Source organism: Bubalus bubalis, chromosome 12 (genome assembly GCF_019923935.1).
Source record: "Bubalus bubalis isolate 160015118507 breed Murrah chromosome 12, NDDB_SH_1, whole genome shotgun sequence".
In the NCBI taxonomy this organism is placed as follows: domain Eukaryota; kingdom Metazoa; phylum Chordata; class Mammalia; order Artiodactyla; family Bovidae; genus Bubalus; species Bubalus bubalis.
Window position 1 is genome coordinate 6,126,323 of NC_059168.1, and position 23,287 is coordinate 6,149,609.

At 45.1% G+C, this 23,287-nt stretch overlaps 1 protein-coding gene across 4 annotated transcripts in view; it reads right to left on the bottom strand.

Annotated features, from left to right (window-relative positions):
* Positions 1-7,513, bottom strand: part of RNF149 (ring finger protein 149) — a 31,079-nt gene extending 23,566 nt beyond the window's left edge. For 3 of the 4 annotated variants that reach the window (XM_025260720.3, XM_025260721.3, XM_044925677.2), the window contains exon 1: positions 6,882-7,513. In XM_025260720.3, coding sequence (XP_025116505.1) covers positions 6,882-7,320 — 439 coding nt within the window. In that variant the 5' untranslated portion in view covers positions 7,321-7,513. The remainder of the gene's footprint in view (positions 1-6,881) is intronic. The other variant, XM_044925676.2, reaches the window with a different exon arrangement.
* Between the last annotated feature and the right edge of the window lie 15,774 nt (positions 7,514-23,287).

The window sequence follows — 23,287 nt, forward strand, 5'->3', positions numbered from 1 at the left end:
GGAATGGAAAGCATCTCCAGTATCAATCTCAAGTTTTTCCCCTAAAAAATTCTTAATTCACTAAGTTACAAGAAATCATTAAAAAGTAATAATACTGTGCCTGGGCTGAGGGCTAAAATTTGCTACATTCTAAGTACAGAGAGTCCCTTGGACAGCAAGGAGATCAAACCAGTCAAACCTAAAGGAAATCAACGCTGAATATTCACTGGAAGGACTGATGCTGAAGCTAACGCTCCAATACTCTGGCCACCTGATGCGAAGAGCCCACTCATTGGAAAAAGACCCTGATGCTGGGAAAGATTGAGGGCAGGAGCACAAGAGGGTGATAGAGAATGAGATGGTTGGATGGCATCACCGACTCAACGGACATGAATTTGTGAAAACTCTGGGAGATAGTGGAGGACAGAGAAGCTTGGCATGTTGCAGTCCATGGGGTGGCCAAGAGTTGGACATGATTTAGCCACTGAACTATTATAGCAGCAAGACTGCCTCTGTGAACTACTCTATTTTTAAAATATTTACTTAACATTTATTCATTTGGCTGCACCGAGTCTTCGCCGCAGCATGTGGGATCTAGTTTCCTGACCAGGGATTGAACCCGGGCCCCCTGCATTGGAAGTGATGAGTCTTAGCAACTGGACCATCAGGGAAGTCCCTTCAGGAACTACTTTAAATCATGAAATCAGAATGAAGACTTCCATCCCATGACTGGCTTTTCTGGGACGTGCTGAGGGATGAATGGAGGCAGGGCAGCAGAGCTCAGGGTCGCTGGGCGCACGGCCCCCAGGGGCGCCTAGCACAGGCCCCGGCCTGGCTCTGCCCTGTCCTATCACTGCGTCCCTGGGCCAGTCTTAGAGCCCTGGCGGCCTGAGAGAGCAAGTCACAGCTGATTTCCAAACCAAAGAGCTGAATTTCCTCACAGAAGGCAAAGACGCTCAAAGTCTTGGGACAGGGCAAGAAAAAACCCTTTGAATGTTTTCCTTCCCAAGCCTCGTGTTGCTACCAATCACCAAAAAAGGTCGTTATGTGCAATGCCCGCCCCTCCCCGCAAACCACCACCAGTCACTAACTCCTGGAAGGTCGTTTGTTGTATTTCTAACTTAGATGTAACTCAAGGTCTTGCATAGAGTACATGACCATAAACCTTCTTGAAAAATAATAGTTCCTCTTACCACCTTGTCAAAAACAAACAAAATATGTTAAAAAAAAACAAAAAACTGTCTTGGTCTACAGCTTCAAAATTCTGCAGGGTCATATGAGTCTAGTGTAGCACTTCTCCTCCCTAGGAAACTATTTAAAGTAGTGAAGGAGACGGGAACTACTAAAATATTTAAAGTGGCGGATTAGATTTCTGGTCTAGAAAACTGATGCAGGCAGCAAGAAATGTATTTTATCCCTTTGCTTTTCACCTGAAACCATCACAACATTGTTAAAGGTATTTGTATACCCCGATACAAAATAAAAAGTTTACAAACATAAAAATAAATAGCTTCCTTTGGAAGGAAAAATACATCAAAGACACCCAATGGTGAGAGGTTACTATTATAATTCTACTTTAATATGCCTAAACATAAAAACTGGTATGCTTTCATAACTGTAAACTTAACAATTTGTAAATGTATGTAAATATGACTATAAAACTATTAAAAGTAAGAAATTAAAAAAAAATTAACTTAAAAGATCCAGCATGAGAATCCCATGACCTTTTAAGTTTTCTTTTTTTCCAATAACATCCACAGTCTCTCCGTCCTGCACCCAACATGGAAAAATTAAGATTCAGCACAGGTTCAGCCTTGGTGTCCAGCATCCCCACACCTCTGTGTATACGATACAGCAATGCCTCTTACGTACACTTCTTTTTATTCACCTGCTATAGAATGTCTTGGGCTTCCCAGGTGGTGCTAGCGGTAAAGAACCTGTCTGCCAATGCAGGAGACATAAGAGATGTGTGTTCAATCCCTGGGTCGGGAAGATCCCCAGAAGGAGGCCACAGCAACCCACTCCAGTCTTCTTGCCTGGAGCACTCCATGGACAGAGGAGCCTGTCGGGCTACAGTCCACAGGGTCACAAAGAGTCAGATACGACTGAGGTAACTTAGCATGCACACACACATATAATGTCTTGGTGAATCCCTCCTCCTCACTACACAAGGACTACTGTTATTAGTTTTTGTAGCTCCAGCATCATACGCGATGACCCAATAGAATGGTTTCTGTATGAATGAGTCGACCTGAAAAACTGGTTTCTCTTCTGGTATTATCCTTGAACTGACCCAAGGTGAGGAGAATATGAGACTCCCTTTGCAGGGGAAATAGTACATGGAATATGAATGGAATGGAAACGTCTCCAGAACGTGAGCTATCATGCAAAACACAAATGTCTTTATGGTTGGCTGGGATGAGTGATGAGGACTCAAAAACACATGCAACTCTCGTCTCAGAATTTCACATTTTGCTTTGGAGAAATCTGGCTTGCTCAAGAATATTCTGTATTTGTCGAGTATAGCACTCAACAATCTGCAGTTTTGCTAAATGCATTACTTCATCTCAGGCCTTCAGTCTTGGCCATTCTTGTCGCCCAAAAGGTCCTACAGCTCCTCACATAGCCCCCATACCACATTCACCCAGAAACCTTCAACTTAAGCTGTCCTTCACAACTCTGTCTGCCTGCTCTCTGGGAACAGTCTGAGTTAATCCCACCTGCTATGAGGTTGTAGGGCACCATCTCTTCCTAGGGCACCAAAATACAAGCTAAACTCAAATCTAAATGTTTAGCTCATTTGTGAGAGTAAAGCATTCAAGATCACTGAGCACCACTCACTCATAAAACACCATTTCCCACGCTCTGCAAACAAAGAGCGTACATCTCTCTTAAGCTAAGGGACTTCTTATCATGTGTCATCTCCCGCCACCCCTACAGTGGCCCCTTCCCCAAACACACCTTTCAGCCCTGCCAACACCTGGCCTCAGTAAACTGCTGACACAAGCAAAGTGCCAGTCTAAACAGCCACTCGAGATGTGAGCTGGAGGATTGGCCTGTCATTAACTAGCAGTCACCACATCAAGGCCAATCCTCTCTAAAGGCTTTCGTTTCAACGGCTTGACTTACATCAATTTTTACTCTTCTTGGTCAAAATAGCCTCTAATCACCCTTGCAAGACCTACATTGATGCCCCTCCTTTATGCTTTCTAAGCACGTGGGCATATAACTCTGTTGAGGGCCCAACCACATGGCCTGGAAGGGTCTGTTTATCACTCCACTAAGCCGTGAACTCCTCAAAGGCTGATACGTGTCTCAGGCATTTCTACCCACAAGCAGGTGCCATATGTGGCCCAGACTGGCCACTCTCTATTCATCTGTCAAAGGAACGAGACCCAACCTTGGGCATTACAGTAACAGTCCTTACAGTTAGGGCTGTTACAGTCCTGATAGAATATTATCTTAAAATCACAACTTATTTTGGAGCCACAGTAAAATAATGACTTAAGTCCACAACATCTTGTACTGGATTTTAGCAGTCAAGCAACAAGGTTTAAGAAAAACTGCTGACGGGCTTCCCTGGTAGCTCAGTGGTAAAGAATCGGCCTGACAATGCAGGAGACATGGGTTCAATCCCTGATCTACGAAGATCCCATGTGCCAAGAAACAACTCATTTTAGCCCTTGCCGCACAACTACTGAGCCTGTGCTCTAGAGGCTGAGCCCAGGAGCAGCAACTATTTAAGTCTGCACCCTAAAGCCCATGCAAGAGTATGTGTGCATGGGAAGTCACTTCAGTCGTGTCCAACTCTTAGTGACCGCATGGACTGTAGCCCGTCAGGTTCCTCTGTCTGTGGGATTCTCCAGGCAAGAATACTGCAGTGGGTTGCCATTTCCTCCTCCAGGGGATCTTCCCAACTGAGGGACCAAACCGCAGTCTCTTATACCTCCTGCTTTGGCAGGTAGGTGCTTTACCGCTAGCATCACTTGGGAAGCCCCTGCAACAACAGAAGCCACCACAATGAGAAACCTGCAACTAGAAAGTAGTCCCCGTTTGACACAACTAGAGGAAAGCCCACGCAGCAGTGAAGAACCGGCACAGCCAGAAAAAAAAATTGCTGAAACTCTGAGACTTGGGAGGAGATCATCACAATTGGAGTTCAGCAGCAGCCACTTGACCTATGTACACAGACCCCCAGTATCACACAGGAACACTGAGAACCACGGATCAGTGGTTTTTACTGGCTCCAGCCACATTCTGACAAAAGAGGAAAAACTAAAGTCTGAGCTGCTGTCAAGGTTCTGTGTAACCTTTAAAATTCAAGTCTTCAAAGCCAGCTCCTCTTCTGACTTAATTCCATTCACTCCATTCTTAATTCCAATCCATTCTCAAAAAGACATGACACAGTTGTACCCTTGTCCCTGGCGGGACCGAGTTTTCAGAATGGAAGGGACCTTCTTTTCCATTTCTAGTCACCAACACAGCACAGGCCCTTATATTTCTGCTTGGACTAGTCAACAGACTAAGTGGACTTCAGCTTTTCCTCTGTGTAACCCACTGGTCTCACTGTTACCAAATTCGTCTCTCTTTAAGTCAGCAGTTCAAATCTGGGATGTTACTGTCATCCTCTCTGCCCCTGGACATTTGGCAATATCTGGAGACATTTTTGGCTGTCACAACTGGAATCCTGTGGATACAGGCCAAGACAGGCCCCTGCAATAAAGAATGATCTGGCCATAGATTGCCTTGTTCCCGGGGGCCAGTCATTTCAATTCTTTCAGTCTCCTCATCCGTAAAATGGGGTTAAAGCACCTACCTCAAAGGGCTCTAGGCAGAGAACTGACTCTGCACTGGGAACTTTCACACTTTTTTTTTTTTACAAAAAACTGCTAATACTGTTACTTTTGTCTCTTTCCTCAAACAGAATTAATCTTACACTGAAACAGACTGAAATGGACACCGAGGTTGGTAACAGAAGCTTGCACGAAGATTTAAAATGAGCATCAGTGAGGGGCTTTCTGAGCCTGGATAAATTACATGTCCATAAGATAAGCAAGCAAGATTGCTGAACCATGGTTAGAAAAGTGCGATTAGCCTGGAAGGATGTTAGTGTCATTACCAAAAAATGTAATAAGCACATTTAGAAAATTGTGGATGGAAAAGAACTGCCATGGAAAAGAGAATGCCCACAGGAAGCTGCAGACTCAGAAGTGAAGGCAAGGACCCAGCATTGGACAATCCTGGCACACTGCCCTCGCTTCTCCGACAGAACCCTGTCCACAGGATGCGTCTGGAATGCTGTGTGAACTCCGACAGCACTTCTCATGAGAGTTTTGCAGAAACAGGGACCTGGGTACAACAACAACTGGAATAACTGCACCAAAGGTGCTGCCTTGCCCAATGCCACCGCATGGACATCTGCTCCCATTTCCTCCCCAAACCCACTTCCTCTCTGTTGCAATTGAGGAATTCCCCTCTCTTCTATCAGAGGTCAACCGCTCCGAGAATCCTGGACATAGCCGCCATCCTTCCCTGACTCTTTCAGTTACCTCTTCTCCGCCATCCAACTTCAAGATGCCTCACTCACTATGCCGTTCATCCCACCTTTCCCCAGCTTCTACCCATTTCTCAGCACCTCCCCAGCCCTCGCCATCAAGCGTCTTGAAAGCATCATTCTAACAGTCTCACTTCCCCACCTCTGAACTGACTTCCGTTCCATCACTCTGCTAAAACAGGCCAAGTCCAAAGTCACCCTTCTGTTCTCATTTTACAGGTATTCTGAACTTGCATTCAAGAAGCCAAAACCGAACAAAAGTCAAAAAGCACAGGGGTAAAAAGGATGTCTGACTTGCAGCAGCAGAAACCTTAAAGATTTTGATCCCAGTTAGTTCAGAATGAGTCTGATCTTAGAAGGCTGTCAGACTCTATATCAGTCGAATGGTACTTGGAATTTCAGTTCTGAGAATGATGCATGCCTGTGTGCTAAGTTGCTTCAGTCGTGTCCAACTCTTTGTGACCTTATGGGCTGTAGTCCACCAGGCTTGTCCATGGGATTCTGCAGGCAAGAATACTGGAGTGGTTTGCCCGGGCCCTCCTCCAGGGGATCTTCCTGACCTAGGGACTGAACCTGAGTCTCCTGCATTGCAGGAGGATTCTTTACCACTGAGCCACCCAGGAAGCCCTTTATGAGAATGAGAACCCTTGCAAAATAAACCTTTCAAACTCTCATAAGTGCTTGAAGATGTAACCTGTTGCCTCGGAAAACGGCCTGTGGGAAGGGTTGCCTAGCTAAGAACAAAATCTTTTCCTGCATGATCACTTTAAAATTTTTCATCTAAACTCCACTCAAGGAATCTGACAATGGAGCCAGTATTACAACCTTCTATTTAGCAATTGAGAAAACATACTCAACTTAAGGCCGGGTTTTAGGACTCAGTTAAATCCAGACTGTCTCACTTTAAAGTTTAGAATACTGACGTACATTATTAAAGTGAAGAAACCAGTGTCACCGAGCCACCGCCTTACATGGTGAAGGGACTGCCAGACCCTGCAAAGCCCTGGAAAAGAGCTTCCACTCCAGCCGCATCTGGCTTTGGGAAACACTGAATGGCAAGGGACTCCTGATTAGAGAGACTTTAGGGTTTAAAGTTTTCCGTTCTCCCCACCGCCCTCCTTCCTGCACACGGCACCTTTCACCTTAACGGGGAGAAGATGTAATTCTGTCCGGAGGCTCGCCTCCCTCCTTAGAGAACCGGGGGTCACATCGAGCCAAGCTGGCGCTACCCTCGCAGGTCCCGACATCCGGAGCCCATCACCGCCGCCCCTCGGTGGACCTCGCGGCCTGCTGGGACCCCAGCGGACGGCCGCCCCGCCCCGCCCGTCCCCGCGCGCCGGCGGCTTACCCGCGTGGGACATGGGCGCGGTGAGGTTGCCGTGGCGCTCCTCGTTGTACAGGACCACCGCCGAGGCGTTCCTCCGTGCCGCCGCCAACACCTTCTCCTTGAAGGTGCAGCCGCCGCGCGCCACCAGCGCGACCCAGGGCGCGGCGCCCCGGCCGCCGGGCACGAGGAAGCGAGTGCCGGCCTCGCAACCCTCGGGGTCGCGGTCCTCTGCGCGCGGGACGCCCACCAGGCCCCGCGCGCCCTCCTTGGGCGAGCTGTCGCCGAAGCGGCCGCTCTCCGAGACGCTCCTCACGCTCCGGTTGGTCTGCGGGTCCACGTACTCGGTGCTCACCACAGCCGAGAACCACTCGTGAGCCCGGCCCCGGGCCCCGGGAGCGCACAGGGCCAGCGCCAGCAGCGCCAGAGCGCCGCGGGCCTCGGGCCGCCGCCGCCACGCCATGGACGCGCCGCCGGGCTGACCACAAAGGGACCGGCCGGGAGCCGGGCGACTCCCGGCAGGGGCCGGAGGGCGCGCGCCGACGAGGCCGCCGAAGAGAGCGGAGAAGCGGAGCCCCGCTGCCCAGCCGGGGAAGAGCCAGTCCGGTCTGCAAGCGGCGCCGCGGCGCACGCGCACCTGGAGGAGCGGCGGCAGGGGGCGGGGCTGGCGGGCGGGGCGGGGGCGCACGCGCACCTGACGGAGCGGCGGCGGAGGGCGTGTTCTTGTTGTGGGGGCGTGGCCTGCCCTGGCCCCTCCCCGCTCCCTGCGCAGACCTTGGCGCCAGAATCGGGGGCCCAGGATCCATGAGTGTCCTAGAGCATCTCGCTTTACCTACCGCCCAGCGGATCTCGAGGAGCGGGTGTGGGTATATCACTCCACGGCTTGCGCCACGCCGGGCCCCAGTGGCCAGGGGCCGAGCTTATGCAACAGGAGCTCCAGTGCCCAGAAACCTGGGGAAGTACCCCCCCCCAACCCGCACCCCGCCGCGAGAAACGGGGAACTTCGCGAGCCGGCCGAGAAGCGTGGGAGCGTGATTGTGTAAAATCACTGAGCGGATGTTTATGAAGAATTTACTGTGTAAGGTACGTGCCAAAGGCCTTGCTTGTCTAAAACATTGGAAAACAGCTTAAAAACTCCAAAGCTGCACAAATTTTCCAGATCACTTTTGTTGCCGAATTTCTAAGGCTAATTGATTTAGGTATTTCATGTATAGTCTGTAGTTTTGAAGTTAGTGCATCAGACTACTTGTTTAGATGAGCACTTAAATGGTACAGCAGTAAATAAAAAGAGAAAATTACTGTTAGGAAATAAAAACTCGGTGATAGTCCATATGAAATTGCCCTGGAAAGGAAGCCTTACTGTTACAGGATAAGTTTAGTACACTGATTTCTGACTCCTCTTCCTTCTTTGCACAAGAATCTATAATTGCAGGAAGTAGGTTGCTGTCACACAAAGCATGTTGTTAGGCTTGACATACTCTTCTGTGTCCTTTGTTGAAAGGCTTTCTTGGACTGCATTTTAAAACTCTGCTCCAAAATTCAGCCCACAACACAAGTTTTCCTTGAAGTTGGATCTCCTTTCCCTTAACCACTAGGAAACTAGCCTTAAAAGTCTGAAAGGGGACTTCCTTGGTGGTCCAGGGGCTAAGACTTTGTGCTTGCAATGTAGGGGGCCCAGGTTCAATCCCTGGTATGGGAATTAGATCTTGCATGCCATAAGTAAGACCGGGAGCAGCCAAATGAATAAATAAATAAAAATAAATATTAAAAAACAAAAGACTTGAGGTCTTCCCCTTGTTCCAAGCCTAAAATAAAGGAGATAAGGTATGGTGGTCATGGCAGAGTAGGACCCCCACCATAAGCTCTACAAGCAAAAAATACTCATAATTCCCAGAAAAGGTGTTTATTGTTGCATGCTATGTCTTGCCACTTCATTTCCTTCTTCCTGAAGTCCTCCTGCTCCTGGCTCTTGTCCTGGAAAACACCAACTTCATCTTCAAAGTTTAACTCCCTGACCAGGGATCAGAACCCAGGTCCTTGCATTGGGAGCACGGCCTCTTAGCCACTGGACCACCAGGGAACTCCTCAAAAGCTATTTCTTCTGTGAAACCTTTCCTGGTTCCTAAAAACAAAACTTGAGTGCTCCAAAGTTCCATGTTGCTAGGTAGGCTGCAGTCCATGGGGTCGCTAAGAGTCGGACACGACTGAGCGACTTCACTTTCACTTTTCACTTTCATGCCTTGAAGAAGGAAATGGCAACCCACTCCAGTGTTCTTGCCTGGAGAATCCCAGGGACGGGGGAGCCTGGTGGGCTGCCGTCTATGGGGTCGCACAGAGTTGGACACGACTGAAGTGACTTAGCAGCAGCAGCAGCAGCAGCAGGGTATGTTTTGCTTTTGCATCAATGTTATAGTAACCAGCAGTACTGCTTTTCAAACAGTGTTCCATCTTCTTAATAATACTGTGAGTTTCCTGAGGACCAGGGGTGTGTCTTTGCTGTTTTCACCCGCCTACAGGATCATGTGTGTAATCCATGTTTGTTAAATAAGCAATAGCTCTTTTGTACTATTTGAATTAAAACTCTTATGATTACTTACAAGCTTATTGCTCAGAGAAGTTTGCAGGCTAATAGGCACTTTCACTGCATCACCGGGAAAGTCCCTCTGGTACCTAAATTTTTACTTTGCCCCTTGAGAAATTATACACTGCAGTGTTATTCTAGAGGGCTTCCTTTGTGAGATCCCCCCCATGTTAGCTATAATATTCTTTTTTTTTTTTTAATTTTTTGGCCATGCCCCATGGCATATGGGATCTTAGTACCCTGACCAGGGATCGAACCTGTGCCCCGTGTGTCAGAAGAATGGAGTCTTAACCACTGGACCACCAGAGAAGTCCCAATATAATGTTATTCTTAATGGAATTCCAATTCAAAGTTGTAATTAAGAGACACTTATTTAAATGTGTAATCTACCAACCAATTTTATTCATACTTGAGACTTTAGTTGTGTTACCAAGATAGCCTTTTTATTGGGGGGGGGGGGGGCACTGTATCTGACAGAAATGGTATGGACCTAACAGAAGCAGAAGATATTAAGAAGAGGTGGCAAGAATACACAGAAGAACTGTACAAAAAAGATCTTCACAACCAAGATAATCACGATGGTGTGATCACTCACCAAGAGCCAGACATCCTGCAATGTGAAGTCAAGTGGGCCTTAGAAAGCATCACTATAAACAAAGCTAGTGGAGGTGATGGAATTCCACTTGAGCTATTTCAAATCCTGAAAGATGATGCTGTGAAAGTGCTGCATTCAATATGCCAGCAAATTTGGAAAACTCAGCAGTGGCCGCAGGACTGGAAAAGGTCTGTTTTCATTCCGATCCCAAAGAAAGGCAATGCCAAAGAATGCTCAAACTACCGCAGAATTGCACTCCTCTCACATGCTAGTAAAGTAATGCTCAAAATTCTCCAAGCCAGGCTTCAGCAATACGTGAACCATGAACTTCCTGATGTTCAAGCTGATTTTAGAAAAGGCAGAGAAACCAGAGATCAAATTGCCAACAGTCGCTGGATCATGGGAAAAGCAAGAGAGTTCTAGAAAAACATCTATTTCTGCTTTACTGACTATGCCAAAGTCTTTGTGTGAATCACAATAAACTGTGGAAAATTCTGAAAGAGATGGGAATACCAGACCACCTGACCTGCCTCTTGAGAAACCTATATGCAGGTCAGGAAGCAACAGTTAGAACTGGACATGGAACAACAGACTGGTTCCAAATAGGAAAAGGAGTACATCAAGGCTGTATATTGTCACCCTGCTTATTTAACTTATATGCAGAGTACATCATGAGAAACGCTGGACTGGAAGAAACACAAGCTGGAATCAAGATTGCCGGGAGAAATATCAATAACCTTAGATATGCAGATGACACCACCCTTATGGCAGAAAGTGAAGAGGAACTAAAAAGCCTCTTGATGAAGGTGAAAGTGGAGAGTGAAAAAGTTGGCTTAAAGCTCAACATTCAGAAAACAAAGATCATGGCATCCAGTCCCATCACTTCATGGCAAATAGATGGGGAAACAGTGGAAACAGTGTCAGACTTTATTTTTTGGGGCTCCAAAATCACTGCAGATGGTGACTGCAGCCATGAAATTAAAAGACGCTTGCTCCTTGGAAGGAAAGTTATGACCAACCTAGATAGCATATTGAAAAGCAGAGACATTACTTTGCCAACAAAGGTCCGTCTAGTCAAGGCTATGGTTTTTCCTGTGGTCATGTATGGATGTGAGAGTTGGACTGTGAAGAAATCTGAGCACCGAAGAATTGATGCTTTTGAACTGTGGTGTTGGAGAAGACTCTTGAGAGTCCCTTGGACTGCAAGGAGATCCAACCAGTCCATTCTAAAGGAGATCAGCCCTGAGTGTTCTTTGGAAGGAATGATGCTAAAGCTGAAACTCCAATACTTTGGCCACCTCACGCGAAGAGTTAACTCATTGGAAAAGACTCTGATGCTGGGAGGGATTGGGGGCAGGAGGAGAAGGGGACGACAAAGGATGAGATGGCTGGATGGTATCACCGACTCAATGGATGTCAGTTTGAGTGAACTCCGGGAGTTGGTGATGGACAGGGAGGCCTGGCGTGCTGCAATTCATGGGGTCACAAAGAGTCGGACACAACTGAGCAACTGAACTGAACTGAGCTGTATCTGAATAAAGATATTTTTTTCACATCTTCAGATATTTTAACTTTTTCAGAATAGTATCAATCAGGACAGAGCTGGGTCTGCTGCACTGCAGGCAGATTCTTTACTGTCTGAGCCACCAGGGAAGCCCCAAACTCTGCCTCAGTTCAGTTCAGTCACTTAGTCATGTCCCTTTGTGACCCCATGGACTGCAGCACGCCAGGTCTCCCTGTCCATCACCAACTCCCAGCTCCTTTAATTTCATTCTGCTTCATAGTTTGTAAAAAAATCCCTAGTAAAGAAATACCTTAAGGGTGAGGTTGATAAAAAACAGAAAGTATCATTTATTACCTCATTAAAGAATTTTGTATTCATTGAAATGGTTCTTTTTCTCATTTTTTGACTTTATAATATATGTAGTGGGGAGGAATCTCAGTTTATTAATACAATTTTACAACCTCAAAGAATTCTTCACTTCTTTGTACTTTTTAATTGTTTAATTAGTCCACCTAATTCCTTGTCTAATTGCTCAAGGTAGGACTTCCAAATACTGTGTCAAGTAAAACTGGCAAGAGTGGGCATCCTTGTCTTGTTCCTGATTTTAGAAGTAAAGCTTGCAGCTTTTCACCTTTGAGTATGGTGTTAGCTAGGGCTTAGCATGAAAGAAAAAGTTAGTCGCACAGTGGTGTCTGACTCTGCAATCCCACGGACTGCAGCCTGCCCCGCTCCTCTGTCCGTGGAACTCTCCAGGCAACAGTACTGGACTGTGTTGCCATTTCCTTCTCCAGGGGATCTTCCCAACCTTGGGATCAAACCCTGGTCTCCTGCATTGCAGGCAGATTCTTTACCAACTGAGCCACTAGGGAAGGGCTTATCATATATGGCCTTTAATACATTGAGATATGTTCCCTCTATGCCTGTTTTGTTGAGATTTTTTAACATAAATGTTAAATTTTATCAAAAGCTTTTTCTGCATCTATTTAGATGATTATATGATTTTTACCCTTCGTTTTGTTAGTGTGGTGTATCATACTGACTGCTTTGTGGATATTAAACCAGCCTCGCAGCCCCAGAAAAAAACACCACTTGATCATTGTATATGCTCCTTTAATGCATTGTTGAACTTTGTTTGCAAATATTTGTTGAGGAGTTTTGAATCTATGTTCATCAGGGATATTGGCCTTTAATTTTCTTTTCTTGTGGAGTCCTTGTGTGGTTTTGATATCAGGGTGATTGTGGCCTTGTAAAATGAGGTTGAAAGAGTTCCCTCCTCTTCTACTTTTTTGGAAGAGTTTGAGAATGATTGGTATTAATTCTTCTTGGATAGCATTAAGTTCATCGGTTTCACTGGTGAAACCTTCTGACCCTGGACTTTTGGTTGTTTGGAGAGTTTTCAATCTCCTTAATAGTAATCAGTTTATTCAGATTTTTAATTTCTTCATGATTCAGTCTTATTTTTAGGAATGCATCCATTTCATCTAGGTTGTCCAATTTGTTGGTATACAACTATTCATAGTAGTCTCTTATTATCCTTTATATTTCTGTGGTATCTTTTGTAATATTTCCTCTTTTATAGAAAACACTAAAGACTCCATAAAAAGCTGTTAGAACTAATAAATGAATCCAATACTGTTGTGGGATGCAAAATCAATGCACAAAAATTAGTGCATTTCTATGCATTAACAATGAAATTTCAGAGAAATAAGAAAACAATTCAATTCACAGCTGCATCAAATAAATTTAACCAAGGAGGTAAAAGACTTGCACACTGAAAAGTACAAAACATTAAGGAAAGAAATTGAAAAAGACACACAAAAAAGAACCATATCCCATGCTCAAGGACTGTTGCTTGTTGTTGTTCCGTTGCTAAATTGTGTCTGTCTCTTTGCAATACTAGGGACTGTAGCCTATGGGATTTCCCAGGCAATAATACTAGAGCTGGGCCATTTCCTTCTTCAGGGGATCTTCCAGACCCAGGGATCAAACCCATGTCTCCTGCATTGGCAGCAGATTCTTTACCGCTGAGCCACTGGGGAAGCTCAAGGACTGGAAGAATTAATATTGCTAAAATATCCATACTACCCAAAGCAGTCTACAGAGTCAATGCAATCTCCATTAAAATACTAATGACAATTTTCACAGAACTACAATGAATAATTCTAAAATTTGTATAGAACCGCAGAAGACAAAATTGCCAAAGCAATCTTGAGAAAGAAGAACAAAGTTGGAAGTATCATGCTTTCCAACTTCAGGCTATATCACAAAGATACACTAATGATATGATATTGGCAAAAAACATGTAGATCAATAGAATAGAATAGAGAGCCCAGAAATAAACTACACACTTATGGTCAATTAATCTACAACAAAGAAGGCAAGAATATACAATGGAGAAAGGACAGTCTCTTCAAAAAATGGTGTTGGGAAAACTGGACAGTCACACTGCAGAAGAGTAAAACTGGACCACTGCCTTATACCATACCCAAAAATGAATTCAAGATAAAGACTTACATAATGTAAGACCTGAAACCATAAAAATCCCAAAAGAATACATAAGTAATAAGTAAAGGAGATTACTACTTACGTATTCTTTTGGGATTTTTATGGTTTCAGGTCTTACATTATGTAAGTCTCTATCTTGAATTCATTTTTGTGTATAGTATAAGTAGTAAGCTCTTTTACCTAAAGCTGAAACTCCAGTACTTTGCCTACTTCATGCGAAGAGTTGACTCATTGGAAAAGACCCTGATGCTGGGAGGGATTGGGGACAGGAGGAGAAGGGGACGACAGAGGATGAGATGGCTGGATGGCATCACCGACTCGATGGACATGAGTTTGAGTGAACTCTGGGAGTTGGTGATGGACAGGGAGGCCTGGCGTGCTGCGATTCATGGGGTCGCAAAGAGTTGGACACGACTGAGCGACTGAACTGAACTGAATTGAACTGAAGCTCCTTTACATAGGTTTTGGTGATTTTTTAAAAAAAAATCTGATACCAAAAATAAAAGCAACAAAAGCAAAAATAAACAGTGGGATTACATCAAACTAAAAAGCTTTCACACAGCGAGGGAAACCATACACAAAACTAAAAGATAACCTATGAAATGGGAGAAAATATTTGTGAATCATATATTTGTTAAAAGGTTAATATCAAAAACAAATAAAGAACTCATATAACTCAATAGGAAAAACAAAACACAAAAACAGGACTTCCCTGGTGGTCCAGTGGTCAAGAATATGCCTGCCAATGCAGGGGACACGGCTGCGATCCCTGATCCGGGAAGATTCCACATGCCCTGGAGCAATTAAGCCCGTGCCCCACAACTACTGAGCCTGTGCTCTAGAGCCCGTGCTCTGCAACAAGAGAAGCCACTATACAGTGAGAAGCCTGAGCATGGCAATGAAGAGTAACCCCTGCTCCTGGCAGCTAGAGAAAGCTTCACAGCAACAAAGACCCAGCTCAGCCAAAAATAAATGAATAAACATTAAAAGGAAAAAATCTGATTACGAAAAAATTCAGAAGTTCTGAACAGACGTTTTTCCAAAGAAGACTTATGGGTGGTCAACATCTACATGAAAAACATGCTCAGCATCACTAATCATCAGGGAAATACAAATCAAAACCACAGTGAGATGTCACCTCAAACCTGCTAGGGTGGCTATTGCCAAAAAGACAACAAAGACGTTTTGGAGAGGATGTGGAGAAAAGGGAACTCTGCTCTGCTGGTGGGTATGTAGATTGGTGTAACTACTATGGACATTTGTATGGCGGTTCCTCAAAAAACTAAAAATAGAACTACCATCAGATCAGATCAGATCAGTCACTCAGTCGTGTTCGACTCTTTGAGACCCCATGAATCGCAGCACGCCAGGCTTCCCTGTCCATCACCAGCTCCCGGAGTTCACTGAGACTCACGTCCATCGAGTCAGTGATGCCATCCAGCCATCTCATCCTCTGTCGTCCCCTTCTCCTCTTGCCCCCAATCCCTCCCAGCATCAGAGTCTTTTCCAATGAGTCAACTCTTCGCACGAGGTGGCCAAAGTACTAGAGTTTCAGCTTTAGCATCATTCCTTCCAAAGAAATCCCAGGGCTGATCTCCTTCAGAATGGACTCCTTGCAGTCCAAGGGACTCTCAAGAGTCTTCTCCAACACCACAGTTCAAAAGCATCAATTCTTTGGTGCTCAGCCTTCTTCACAGTCCAACTCTCACATCCATATATGACCACAGGAAAAACCATAGCCTTGACTAGACGGACCTTTGTTGGCAAAGTAATGTCTCTGCTTTTCAATATGCTATCTAGGTTGGTCATAACTTTCCTTCCAAGGAGTAAGCGTCTTTTAATTTCATGGCTGCACTCACCATCTGCAGAGATTTTGGAGCCCAGAAAAATGAAGTCTGACACTGTTTCCACTGTTTCCCCATCTATTTCCCATGAAGTGATGGGACCGGATGCCATGATCTTCGTTTTCTGAATGTTGAGCTTTAAGCCAACTTTTTCCCTCTCCACTTTCACTTTCATCAAGAGGCTTTTTAGTTCCTCTTCACTTTCTGCCATAAGGGTGGTGTCATCTGCATATCTGAGGTTATTGGTATTTCTCCCGGCAATCTTGATTCCAGCTTGTGTTTCTTCCAGTCCAGCGTTTCTCATGATGTACTCTGCATAGAAGTTAAATAAGTAGGGTGACAATATATAGCCTTGATGTACTCCTTTTCCTATTTGGAACCAGTCTGTTGTTCCATGTCCAGTTCTAACTGTTGCTTCCTGACCTGCATACAAATTTCTCAAGAGGCAGATCAGGTGGTCTGGTTTTCCCATCTCTTTCAGAATTTTCCACAGTTTATTGTGATCCACACAGTCAAAGGCTTTGGAATAGTCAATAAAGCAGAAATAGATGCTTCTCTGGAACTCTCTTGCTTTTTCCATGATCCAGCGGATGTTGGCAATTTGATCTCTGGTTCCTCTGCCTTTTCTAAAACCAGCTCGAACATGAGGAAGTTCACGGTTCACATATTGCTGAAGCCTGGCTTGGAGAATTTTGAGCATTACTTTACTAGCGTGTGAGATGAGTGCAATTCTGTGGTAGTTTGAGCATTCTTTGGCATTGCCTTTCTTTGGGATTGGAATGAAAACTGACCTTTTCCAGTCCTGCGGCCACTGCTGAGTTTTCCCAATTTGCTGGCATATTGAGTGCAGCACTTTGACAGCATCATCTTTCAGGATTTGGAATAGCTCAACTGGAATTCCATCACCTCCACTAGCTTTGTTTGTAGTGATGCTTTCTAAGGCCCACTTGACTTCACATTCCAGGATGTCTGGCTCTTGGTGAGTGATCACACCATCGTGATTATCTGGGTCGTGAAGATCTTTTTTGTACAGTTCTCCTGTGTATTCTTGCCATCTCTTCTTAATATCTTCTGCTTCTGTTAGGTCCATACCATTTCTGTCCTTTATCGAGCCCATCTTTGCATGAAATGTTCCTTTGGTATCTCTGATTTTCTTGAAGAGATCCCTAGTCTTTCCCATTCTGTTGTTTTAGTTTCACTTCTGGAAATTTATCTGAAGAAAAGAAACACCCTAATTTGAAAACATATAGCACTCCCCAAGTTTATCGCAGCACAATCCACAGTAGCCAACCTAAATGTCCGTTGATGGATGAAGAGATCAAAGCTGTGGTGTATACGCACAATGGAATATTATTTAGTCATAAAAAGCGAAATCTTTCCATTTGCAGCAACATGGACCTTGTCTCATTATGCTAAGTGAGATAAAGCAGACAGAGAAAAGAGCTTACCTTGTGTGACCTCTCCTATGTGTGGAATCTAAAAAGAAACAAATAAAACCAAGCTCAAAGGTACAGAGAACAGATAGATTGTGATTGCAGGGGTGGGAGAGAGGTGGCAGTCAGGGGTGGAAAAAAATGGATGAAGGGGTCAAAAGTTAAAAATATAATAATTATAAATGTACCTACCCAGCATTTTCATGTCTAAGTATTTATCCTGCAGATAAACCTCCATATAACTTAAAGGGATCGAAAAAAAAAAAAAAGCTCATCTCAAGACTTCAGGTTCAGGATGAGCAACTTAAGACATGCATTTTCTTTGCACTCCCAAGTTGTAATATAAGTTAACATTTTGAACTTCACCACACTTGTTCCTTGGCTAACCATGAAAGTATTTGAGTCTGTGACTCCTATTTAGAGGATTCTGTCTTGTTTGTTAGTGGGAAGCCCTGAGGCAGTTCTGTGGTCGGGAAATTTTGAGCCAGGTCAGAGGGATTTTTCCAGTAATTATGTACAGATGTGAGAGTTGGACAAAGGAAATCAATCCTGAATATTTCCTGGAAGGACTGTTGCTGAAGTGAAGCTCCAATACTTTGGCTACCTGATGTGAAGACTCATCAGAAAAGACTCTGCTCCTGGGAAAGACTGAGGGCAGGAAGAGAAGCGGGTGACAGAGGATGAGATGGTTGGATGGCATCACTGACTCAATGGACATGAGTTTGAGCACACTTCTTGAGATAGTGATGGACAGTCCAGCACTGGCGTGCTGCAGTCGCAAGAGTTAGTGACTGAACAACAACAACAGAGCGACCAGTTAACGAGCAGGATCACAGGTGGCCTTGCCCCGTCCTCCTTCCTCACTTTCTCCACGCCCTCTCCTAACCCCGAGTCTGCTTCTACATGTTGGACTCAAGGCAGGAGCCCTGGCTCCAGGAGCCCAAGTGCAGTTTCTCAAAGTGAATCACAGCCATCAGTCAATCAGGCTGTGGGCTCTGTCCCTGGGTGGGTGTTGCACCACACGGCCCTGCGGAATGCCGTGGGCTCCAATGGGTCCAGAATACAGGGCTGGAGGACCAGGCAGGGCTCTGATGAGCGGCCCATTGTGGACACATTGACCTTCACTGTCAAGGCCTCCAGTGGTTCCTTGAAGCTCATTCACACCCTGCTTCCCTGCCTATCGTGGGAGGCAGGAGGAGGCTTGGCCGGGGGGGCAACCCCAGGCCACCTCACCTGAGGTCTCAGCATCTTCCTGGGGCCCGCCCTGGAGCCTGGCTCCTTTCTTTCCTCCTTCCTCTACTTTGTTACTTTTCCTCTAACACAGTGGCTCCCTCACCTTGATATGTGTGCTCATCGCCTGAGGAAGTTCTTACAAAATTTCCCTGGGCCTCACCCACAAAGATTCTGATTCCAGGGACCTGGTTGGGACCCTGGGCCCACATTTATAACAAGCCCACAGCTCCTCAGAGGAGCACTCTCTGTAACACTGGCGAGGACCCCTTCGAAAGATGGAAGAGCTTTAGGACAGCTTCTGTTGTCTGCTCTGCAAACTTCCCAAGGCCACGAAAAGACAAGCCCTGGACCTGCTTGTGTGGGGGAGGGGTGTGAGATAATGTGGTCACCGATAGGAGAACAAACTAGGATTTCACAACGTGCTTGCCTGCTAAGTCGCTGCAGCTGTGTTGGACTCTGTGTGACCCTGTCACGAGAGTGTATGTTCCTTGGTTCTTTGTCTCGTCACAACAAAGATTTGGAGCAACGGACATTAAAGCCCTCGGCGCGTCACAGCTCTTGGGTCTTGGACAGACCATGCTACAGCTCTTAGGCAAATCAGTGTTACAGCTCTATTTTATTTAGAAGATAGTAGGAGAGTGAGTGAGAGAGAGAGAGAGAGAGAGAGAGAAAAGAGTGCACGCACGCGGGAGAGAGAGTCTGTGAGAAAGTGCTTTGGCCCCTCCTTTTATATATTTTTTCTTCCACCTGGGCCTGCCCTATGCAAACTGGGCTTAGCCAGGAGTGCTGTTTGTTCTGCCTGAAGTCTTCACTCTGGTCCTCGGACCTTCCTTTGACCTTCCTTGTCTTTTAGCCACTGCCATTTTGGACTCCTTTTCCCTATTCTACCTACCTAACAGTACCAACCATGAAAACAACTACTATTAACAACTACATGATTTCCATTAAGGTCCTTTCCCAGACATACTCAGGTTGGGTCAAGAGGAGAATTTTAGTAAGTTATGATTTATTCATTCATCACTGTGAGTACACAAATCTAAAAGTCACAACCCCTACCAACAGGAAGGTCCCTTGTCTAGGAAAGGGGGTTTTAAGCTTCTTTAGAAACTTTTTAAAATCCCAATGGAATTCTAATGTGCATATAGTCCACATAGAAATCAGATAAGTGATGCTTTCATCATGGAACCCAATTTTATAATTTCAAACTGGTAATATCTGTTCTGAAATACTTGTGGCTTCCCAGGCGGCACTACTGGTAAAGAGCCCACCTGACAATGCAGGAGACACAAGAATGAAGGTTTGATCCTGGGTGGGCAAGAGGTCCTGGAGAAAGGCATGGCAACCCACTGCAGTATTCTTGCCTGGAGAATCCCATGGAGAGAGAAGCCTGGTGGGCTACCGTCCACAGGGTCTCACAGAGTCCAACATCATCCATAGGGTTGTTAGGTAGGTAGAATAGGGAAAAAGAGTCCAAAATGGCGGTGGCTAAAAGACAAGGAAGGTCAAAGGAAGGTCCGAGGACCAGAGTGAAGACTTCAGGCAGAACAAACAGCACTCCTGGCTAAGCCCAGTTTGCATAGGGCAGGCCCAGGTGGAGGAAAAAACATATAAAAGGAGGAGCCAAAGTGCTTTCTCACGGACTCTCTCTCCCGCGTGCGTGTGCTCTTTTCTGTCTCTCTCTCTCTCTCTCACTTACTCTCCTACTATCTTCTAAATAAAATAGAGCTGTAACACTGATTTGCCTAAGAGCTGTAGCATGGTCTGTCCAAGACCCAAGAGCTGTGACGCGCCGAGGGCTTTAATGTCCGTTGCTCCAAATCTTTGTTGTGACAAGACAAAGAACCGAGGAACATACACTTGCATGACAGTACTACTCTGAGTAAATTTTCTTTTTTTTTGGCCATGCTGTGTGGTATGGGGGACCTTAGGTCCCCAACCAGAAATCAAACCCACGCTCCCTGCATTGAAAGCTTGGAGTCTTAACCACTGGATTGTCAAGGAAGGCCCTCTCTGAGTAAATTTTCTGGATTTAGCTTTATTTCACTATGAATTTTTAAATTTTTATGGGCTTCTCTGGTGGCTCAGATGGTAAAGAATCTGCCTGCAGTGCAGGAAACCCAAGTTCTACCCTTGGGTTGGGAAGATCCTCTGGAAGAACAAATGGCCACCCACTCCAGTATTCTTGCCTGGAGAATCCCAAAGACAGAGGAGCCTGGTGGCCTACAGTCTATGGCAGTTGCAAAGAATTGGACATGGCTGAGCAAATAACAAACAAAAAAAAAATTGCAAAAAAACTCCTCTATTTTAGAACTTCTCTTTAATGCATGTATCTGACTTCATTGGTGGAAAAACAAATCTTAGAAGCTTAAGTGAAGCTTAGGTCTCCAGGTCTGCAAAGCCTTCCGGGTTTGGTTTGGGGTGTTAGGAGCACGTCAAGAGAGAACAGGGCGCACACCCATTGGGACAGGACAGGGCTCTGCTGGGCTCCCTGGGGCCTGCGGCGACAGCTCAGCCTGGCTGACCCCAGGCGGGTGGTACAGAACCCAGAGGCGCACACCCCAGGGTGAACTTCCACTTGCTTTCTTCAGTCTGAAAACCTCTGGTGGCTTCTAGAGAGAAGAGATCTCTCTAGGCTCGTGCGTGCGTAAGTCACTTCAGTCATGTCCAACTCTTGCAACCCTATGGACCATAGCCCGCCAGGCTCCTCTGTCCATGGGGATTCTCCAGGCAAGAATACTGGAGTGGGTTGCCATTTCCTCCTCCAGGGGATCTTCCCAACCCAGGGATCAAATCCATATCTCTTGTGTCTTCTTCACTGGCAGGAGGATTCTTTACCATTGAGCCACCTGGGCAGCCCATGATTCTCTAATAAATATTTCTAAATGGATCAATGGAAACTTTGCCTTACAACCATCTGAAAATTTAGCACCAGTATATGAAACAGATAGGTTACCAGATGGTGAGAAATTGTGAGGTTGGATATTTACCAAAATACTTAGAGACCTTTCTCTATCCTACTGAAATAAGTGACTGTGACATTCTACAAACGTCATAAATACATAGATTTGTAAATGGTTGTTAAATGCTCACAAACAGGGGTGTGTATAAGGCTTTGCTGCTGGTGTAGCCTGCAATTTGTAAGTTCTTAAAAGCATTCCTAATACAAGGTCATCCAATGATTATACCTTGTGTTAGCAGAGCCTGTTATGCAATGTCATAGTTCATCCTGGTAAAAAGTCTTCCATTTTCTCAAGCTTGTGTGTTGCACTGCTTTTCTGGAAGCAAGTAGTACATTAATTCATTTATATAATGAGGGGCTTTTCTGAGGACATTTAAAAAAAGAGGCAAGGTTTTTCAACTGTCCTTCATTAATCCTATTTAGATAATCACTTGTACCTTTGGGGCTTCCCTAGTGGCTCAGATGGTAAAGAATGCCTGCAATGCAGGAGACCCGGGTTCGATCCCTGGGCCGGGAAGATCCTTTGGAGAAGGGAATGACAAGTCACTCCAGTATTCTTGCCTGGAAAATTCCATGGACAGAGGAGCCTGGCAGGTTACAGTACGTGGGGTTGCAAAGAGTCAGACACAACTGAATGACTAACACTTGTACCTTTAGAGGGAACCTAAGAACAGCCTGGTGGGCTGCCATCTATGGGGGTCGCACAGAGTCAGACACGACTGAAGTGACTTAGTAGCAGTAGCAACTAGGGACTTCCCTGGTGGCTCAGTGGATAAGAATCAGCCTGGCAGTGCAGGGGACACAGGTTCGATTCCTGGTCTGGGAAGATTCCGCATGCTGTGGAGCACCTAGGCCTGTGCACCTCAACTGCTGAGCCTGCGTGCTGCAAGTACTGAAGCCTGCGTGCCTCGAGCCTGTGCTCCACCACAGGAGAAGCCATGCAAGGAGAAGCCTGTGCATTGCAACTAGAGAAAGCTGGAGCAAAGCAATGGAGACCCAGCAAGGTAAAAAAAAAAATCATAAAAAAAGGAGGCATATGACAGGCTCTTTTACCAATATTCAAAATGTTCTATCTCCTTCCTTAATTTTCAGTTAGTCTTTGAACATATGTGCTTATGGACAGGCAAATAAATATAGCAGCATTTTGTAGGTAACTTATATTTGTCTTTCTGAGAATTTTTCTGTTTCATCTAGTTATCTATGTTGACAAACAAATGTTCATAATATTCTCTTAGAACTCTTTTTATTTCTGGAAGGTCAGAAATAATGTCACCTCTTGTTCCTGATTTAGTAATTTGAGTTCATTTTCTCTGGTCAGTCTAACTGAATGTTTGTCAGTTTTTTCTGTCTTTTCAAAGAGCCTATTTGCATTGATTTTCTCTATCATTTCCCCTATTCTCTCCCTCGTTTATTTCTATTTTAAGCTCCATTACATATGACTTTCTGCTTGCTTTGGGTTTAGTTTGCTCATCTCTTCCGAGTGAAAGTTTAGGTTATTGATTCGAGATTATTCTTTTTTAATGAAGGAATTTACTGGTATAAATTTTGCTCTAGGCACAGCTCTAGCTGCATCCTGTTTGATATGTTTTGGGTATGTTTTATTTTTCATTTTCATTCATTTCAAATTATTTTCTAATTTTTCCTTATTTTTTTTTAAATTTTTGACCCATAAGTTATTTAGAAGTGAGTTGCCTAATTTCCACATATTTGTGAATTTCCCAAATTTATTTCTGTTACAACTTCTAATTTAATTCCACTGTGTTTGGGGGACACACT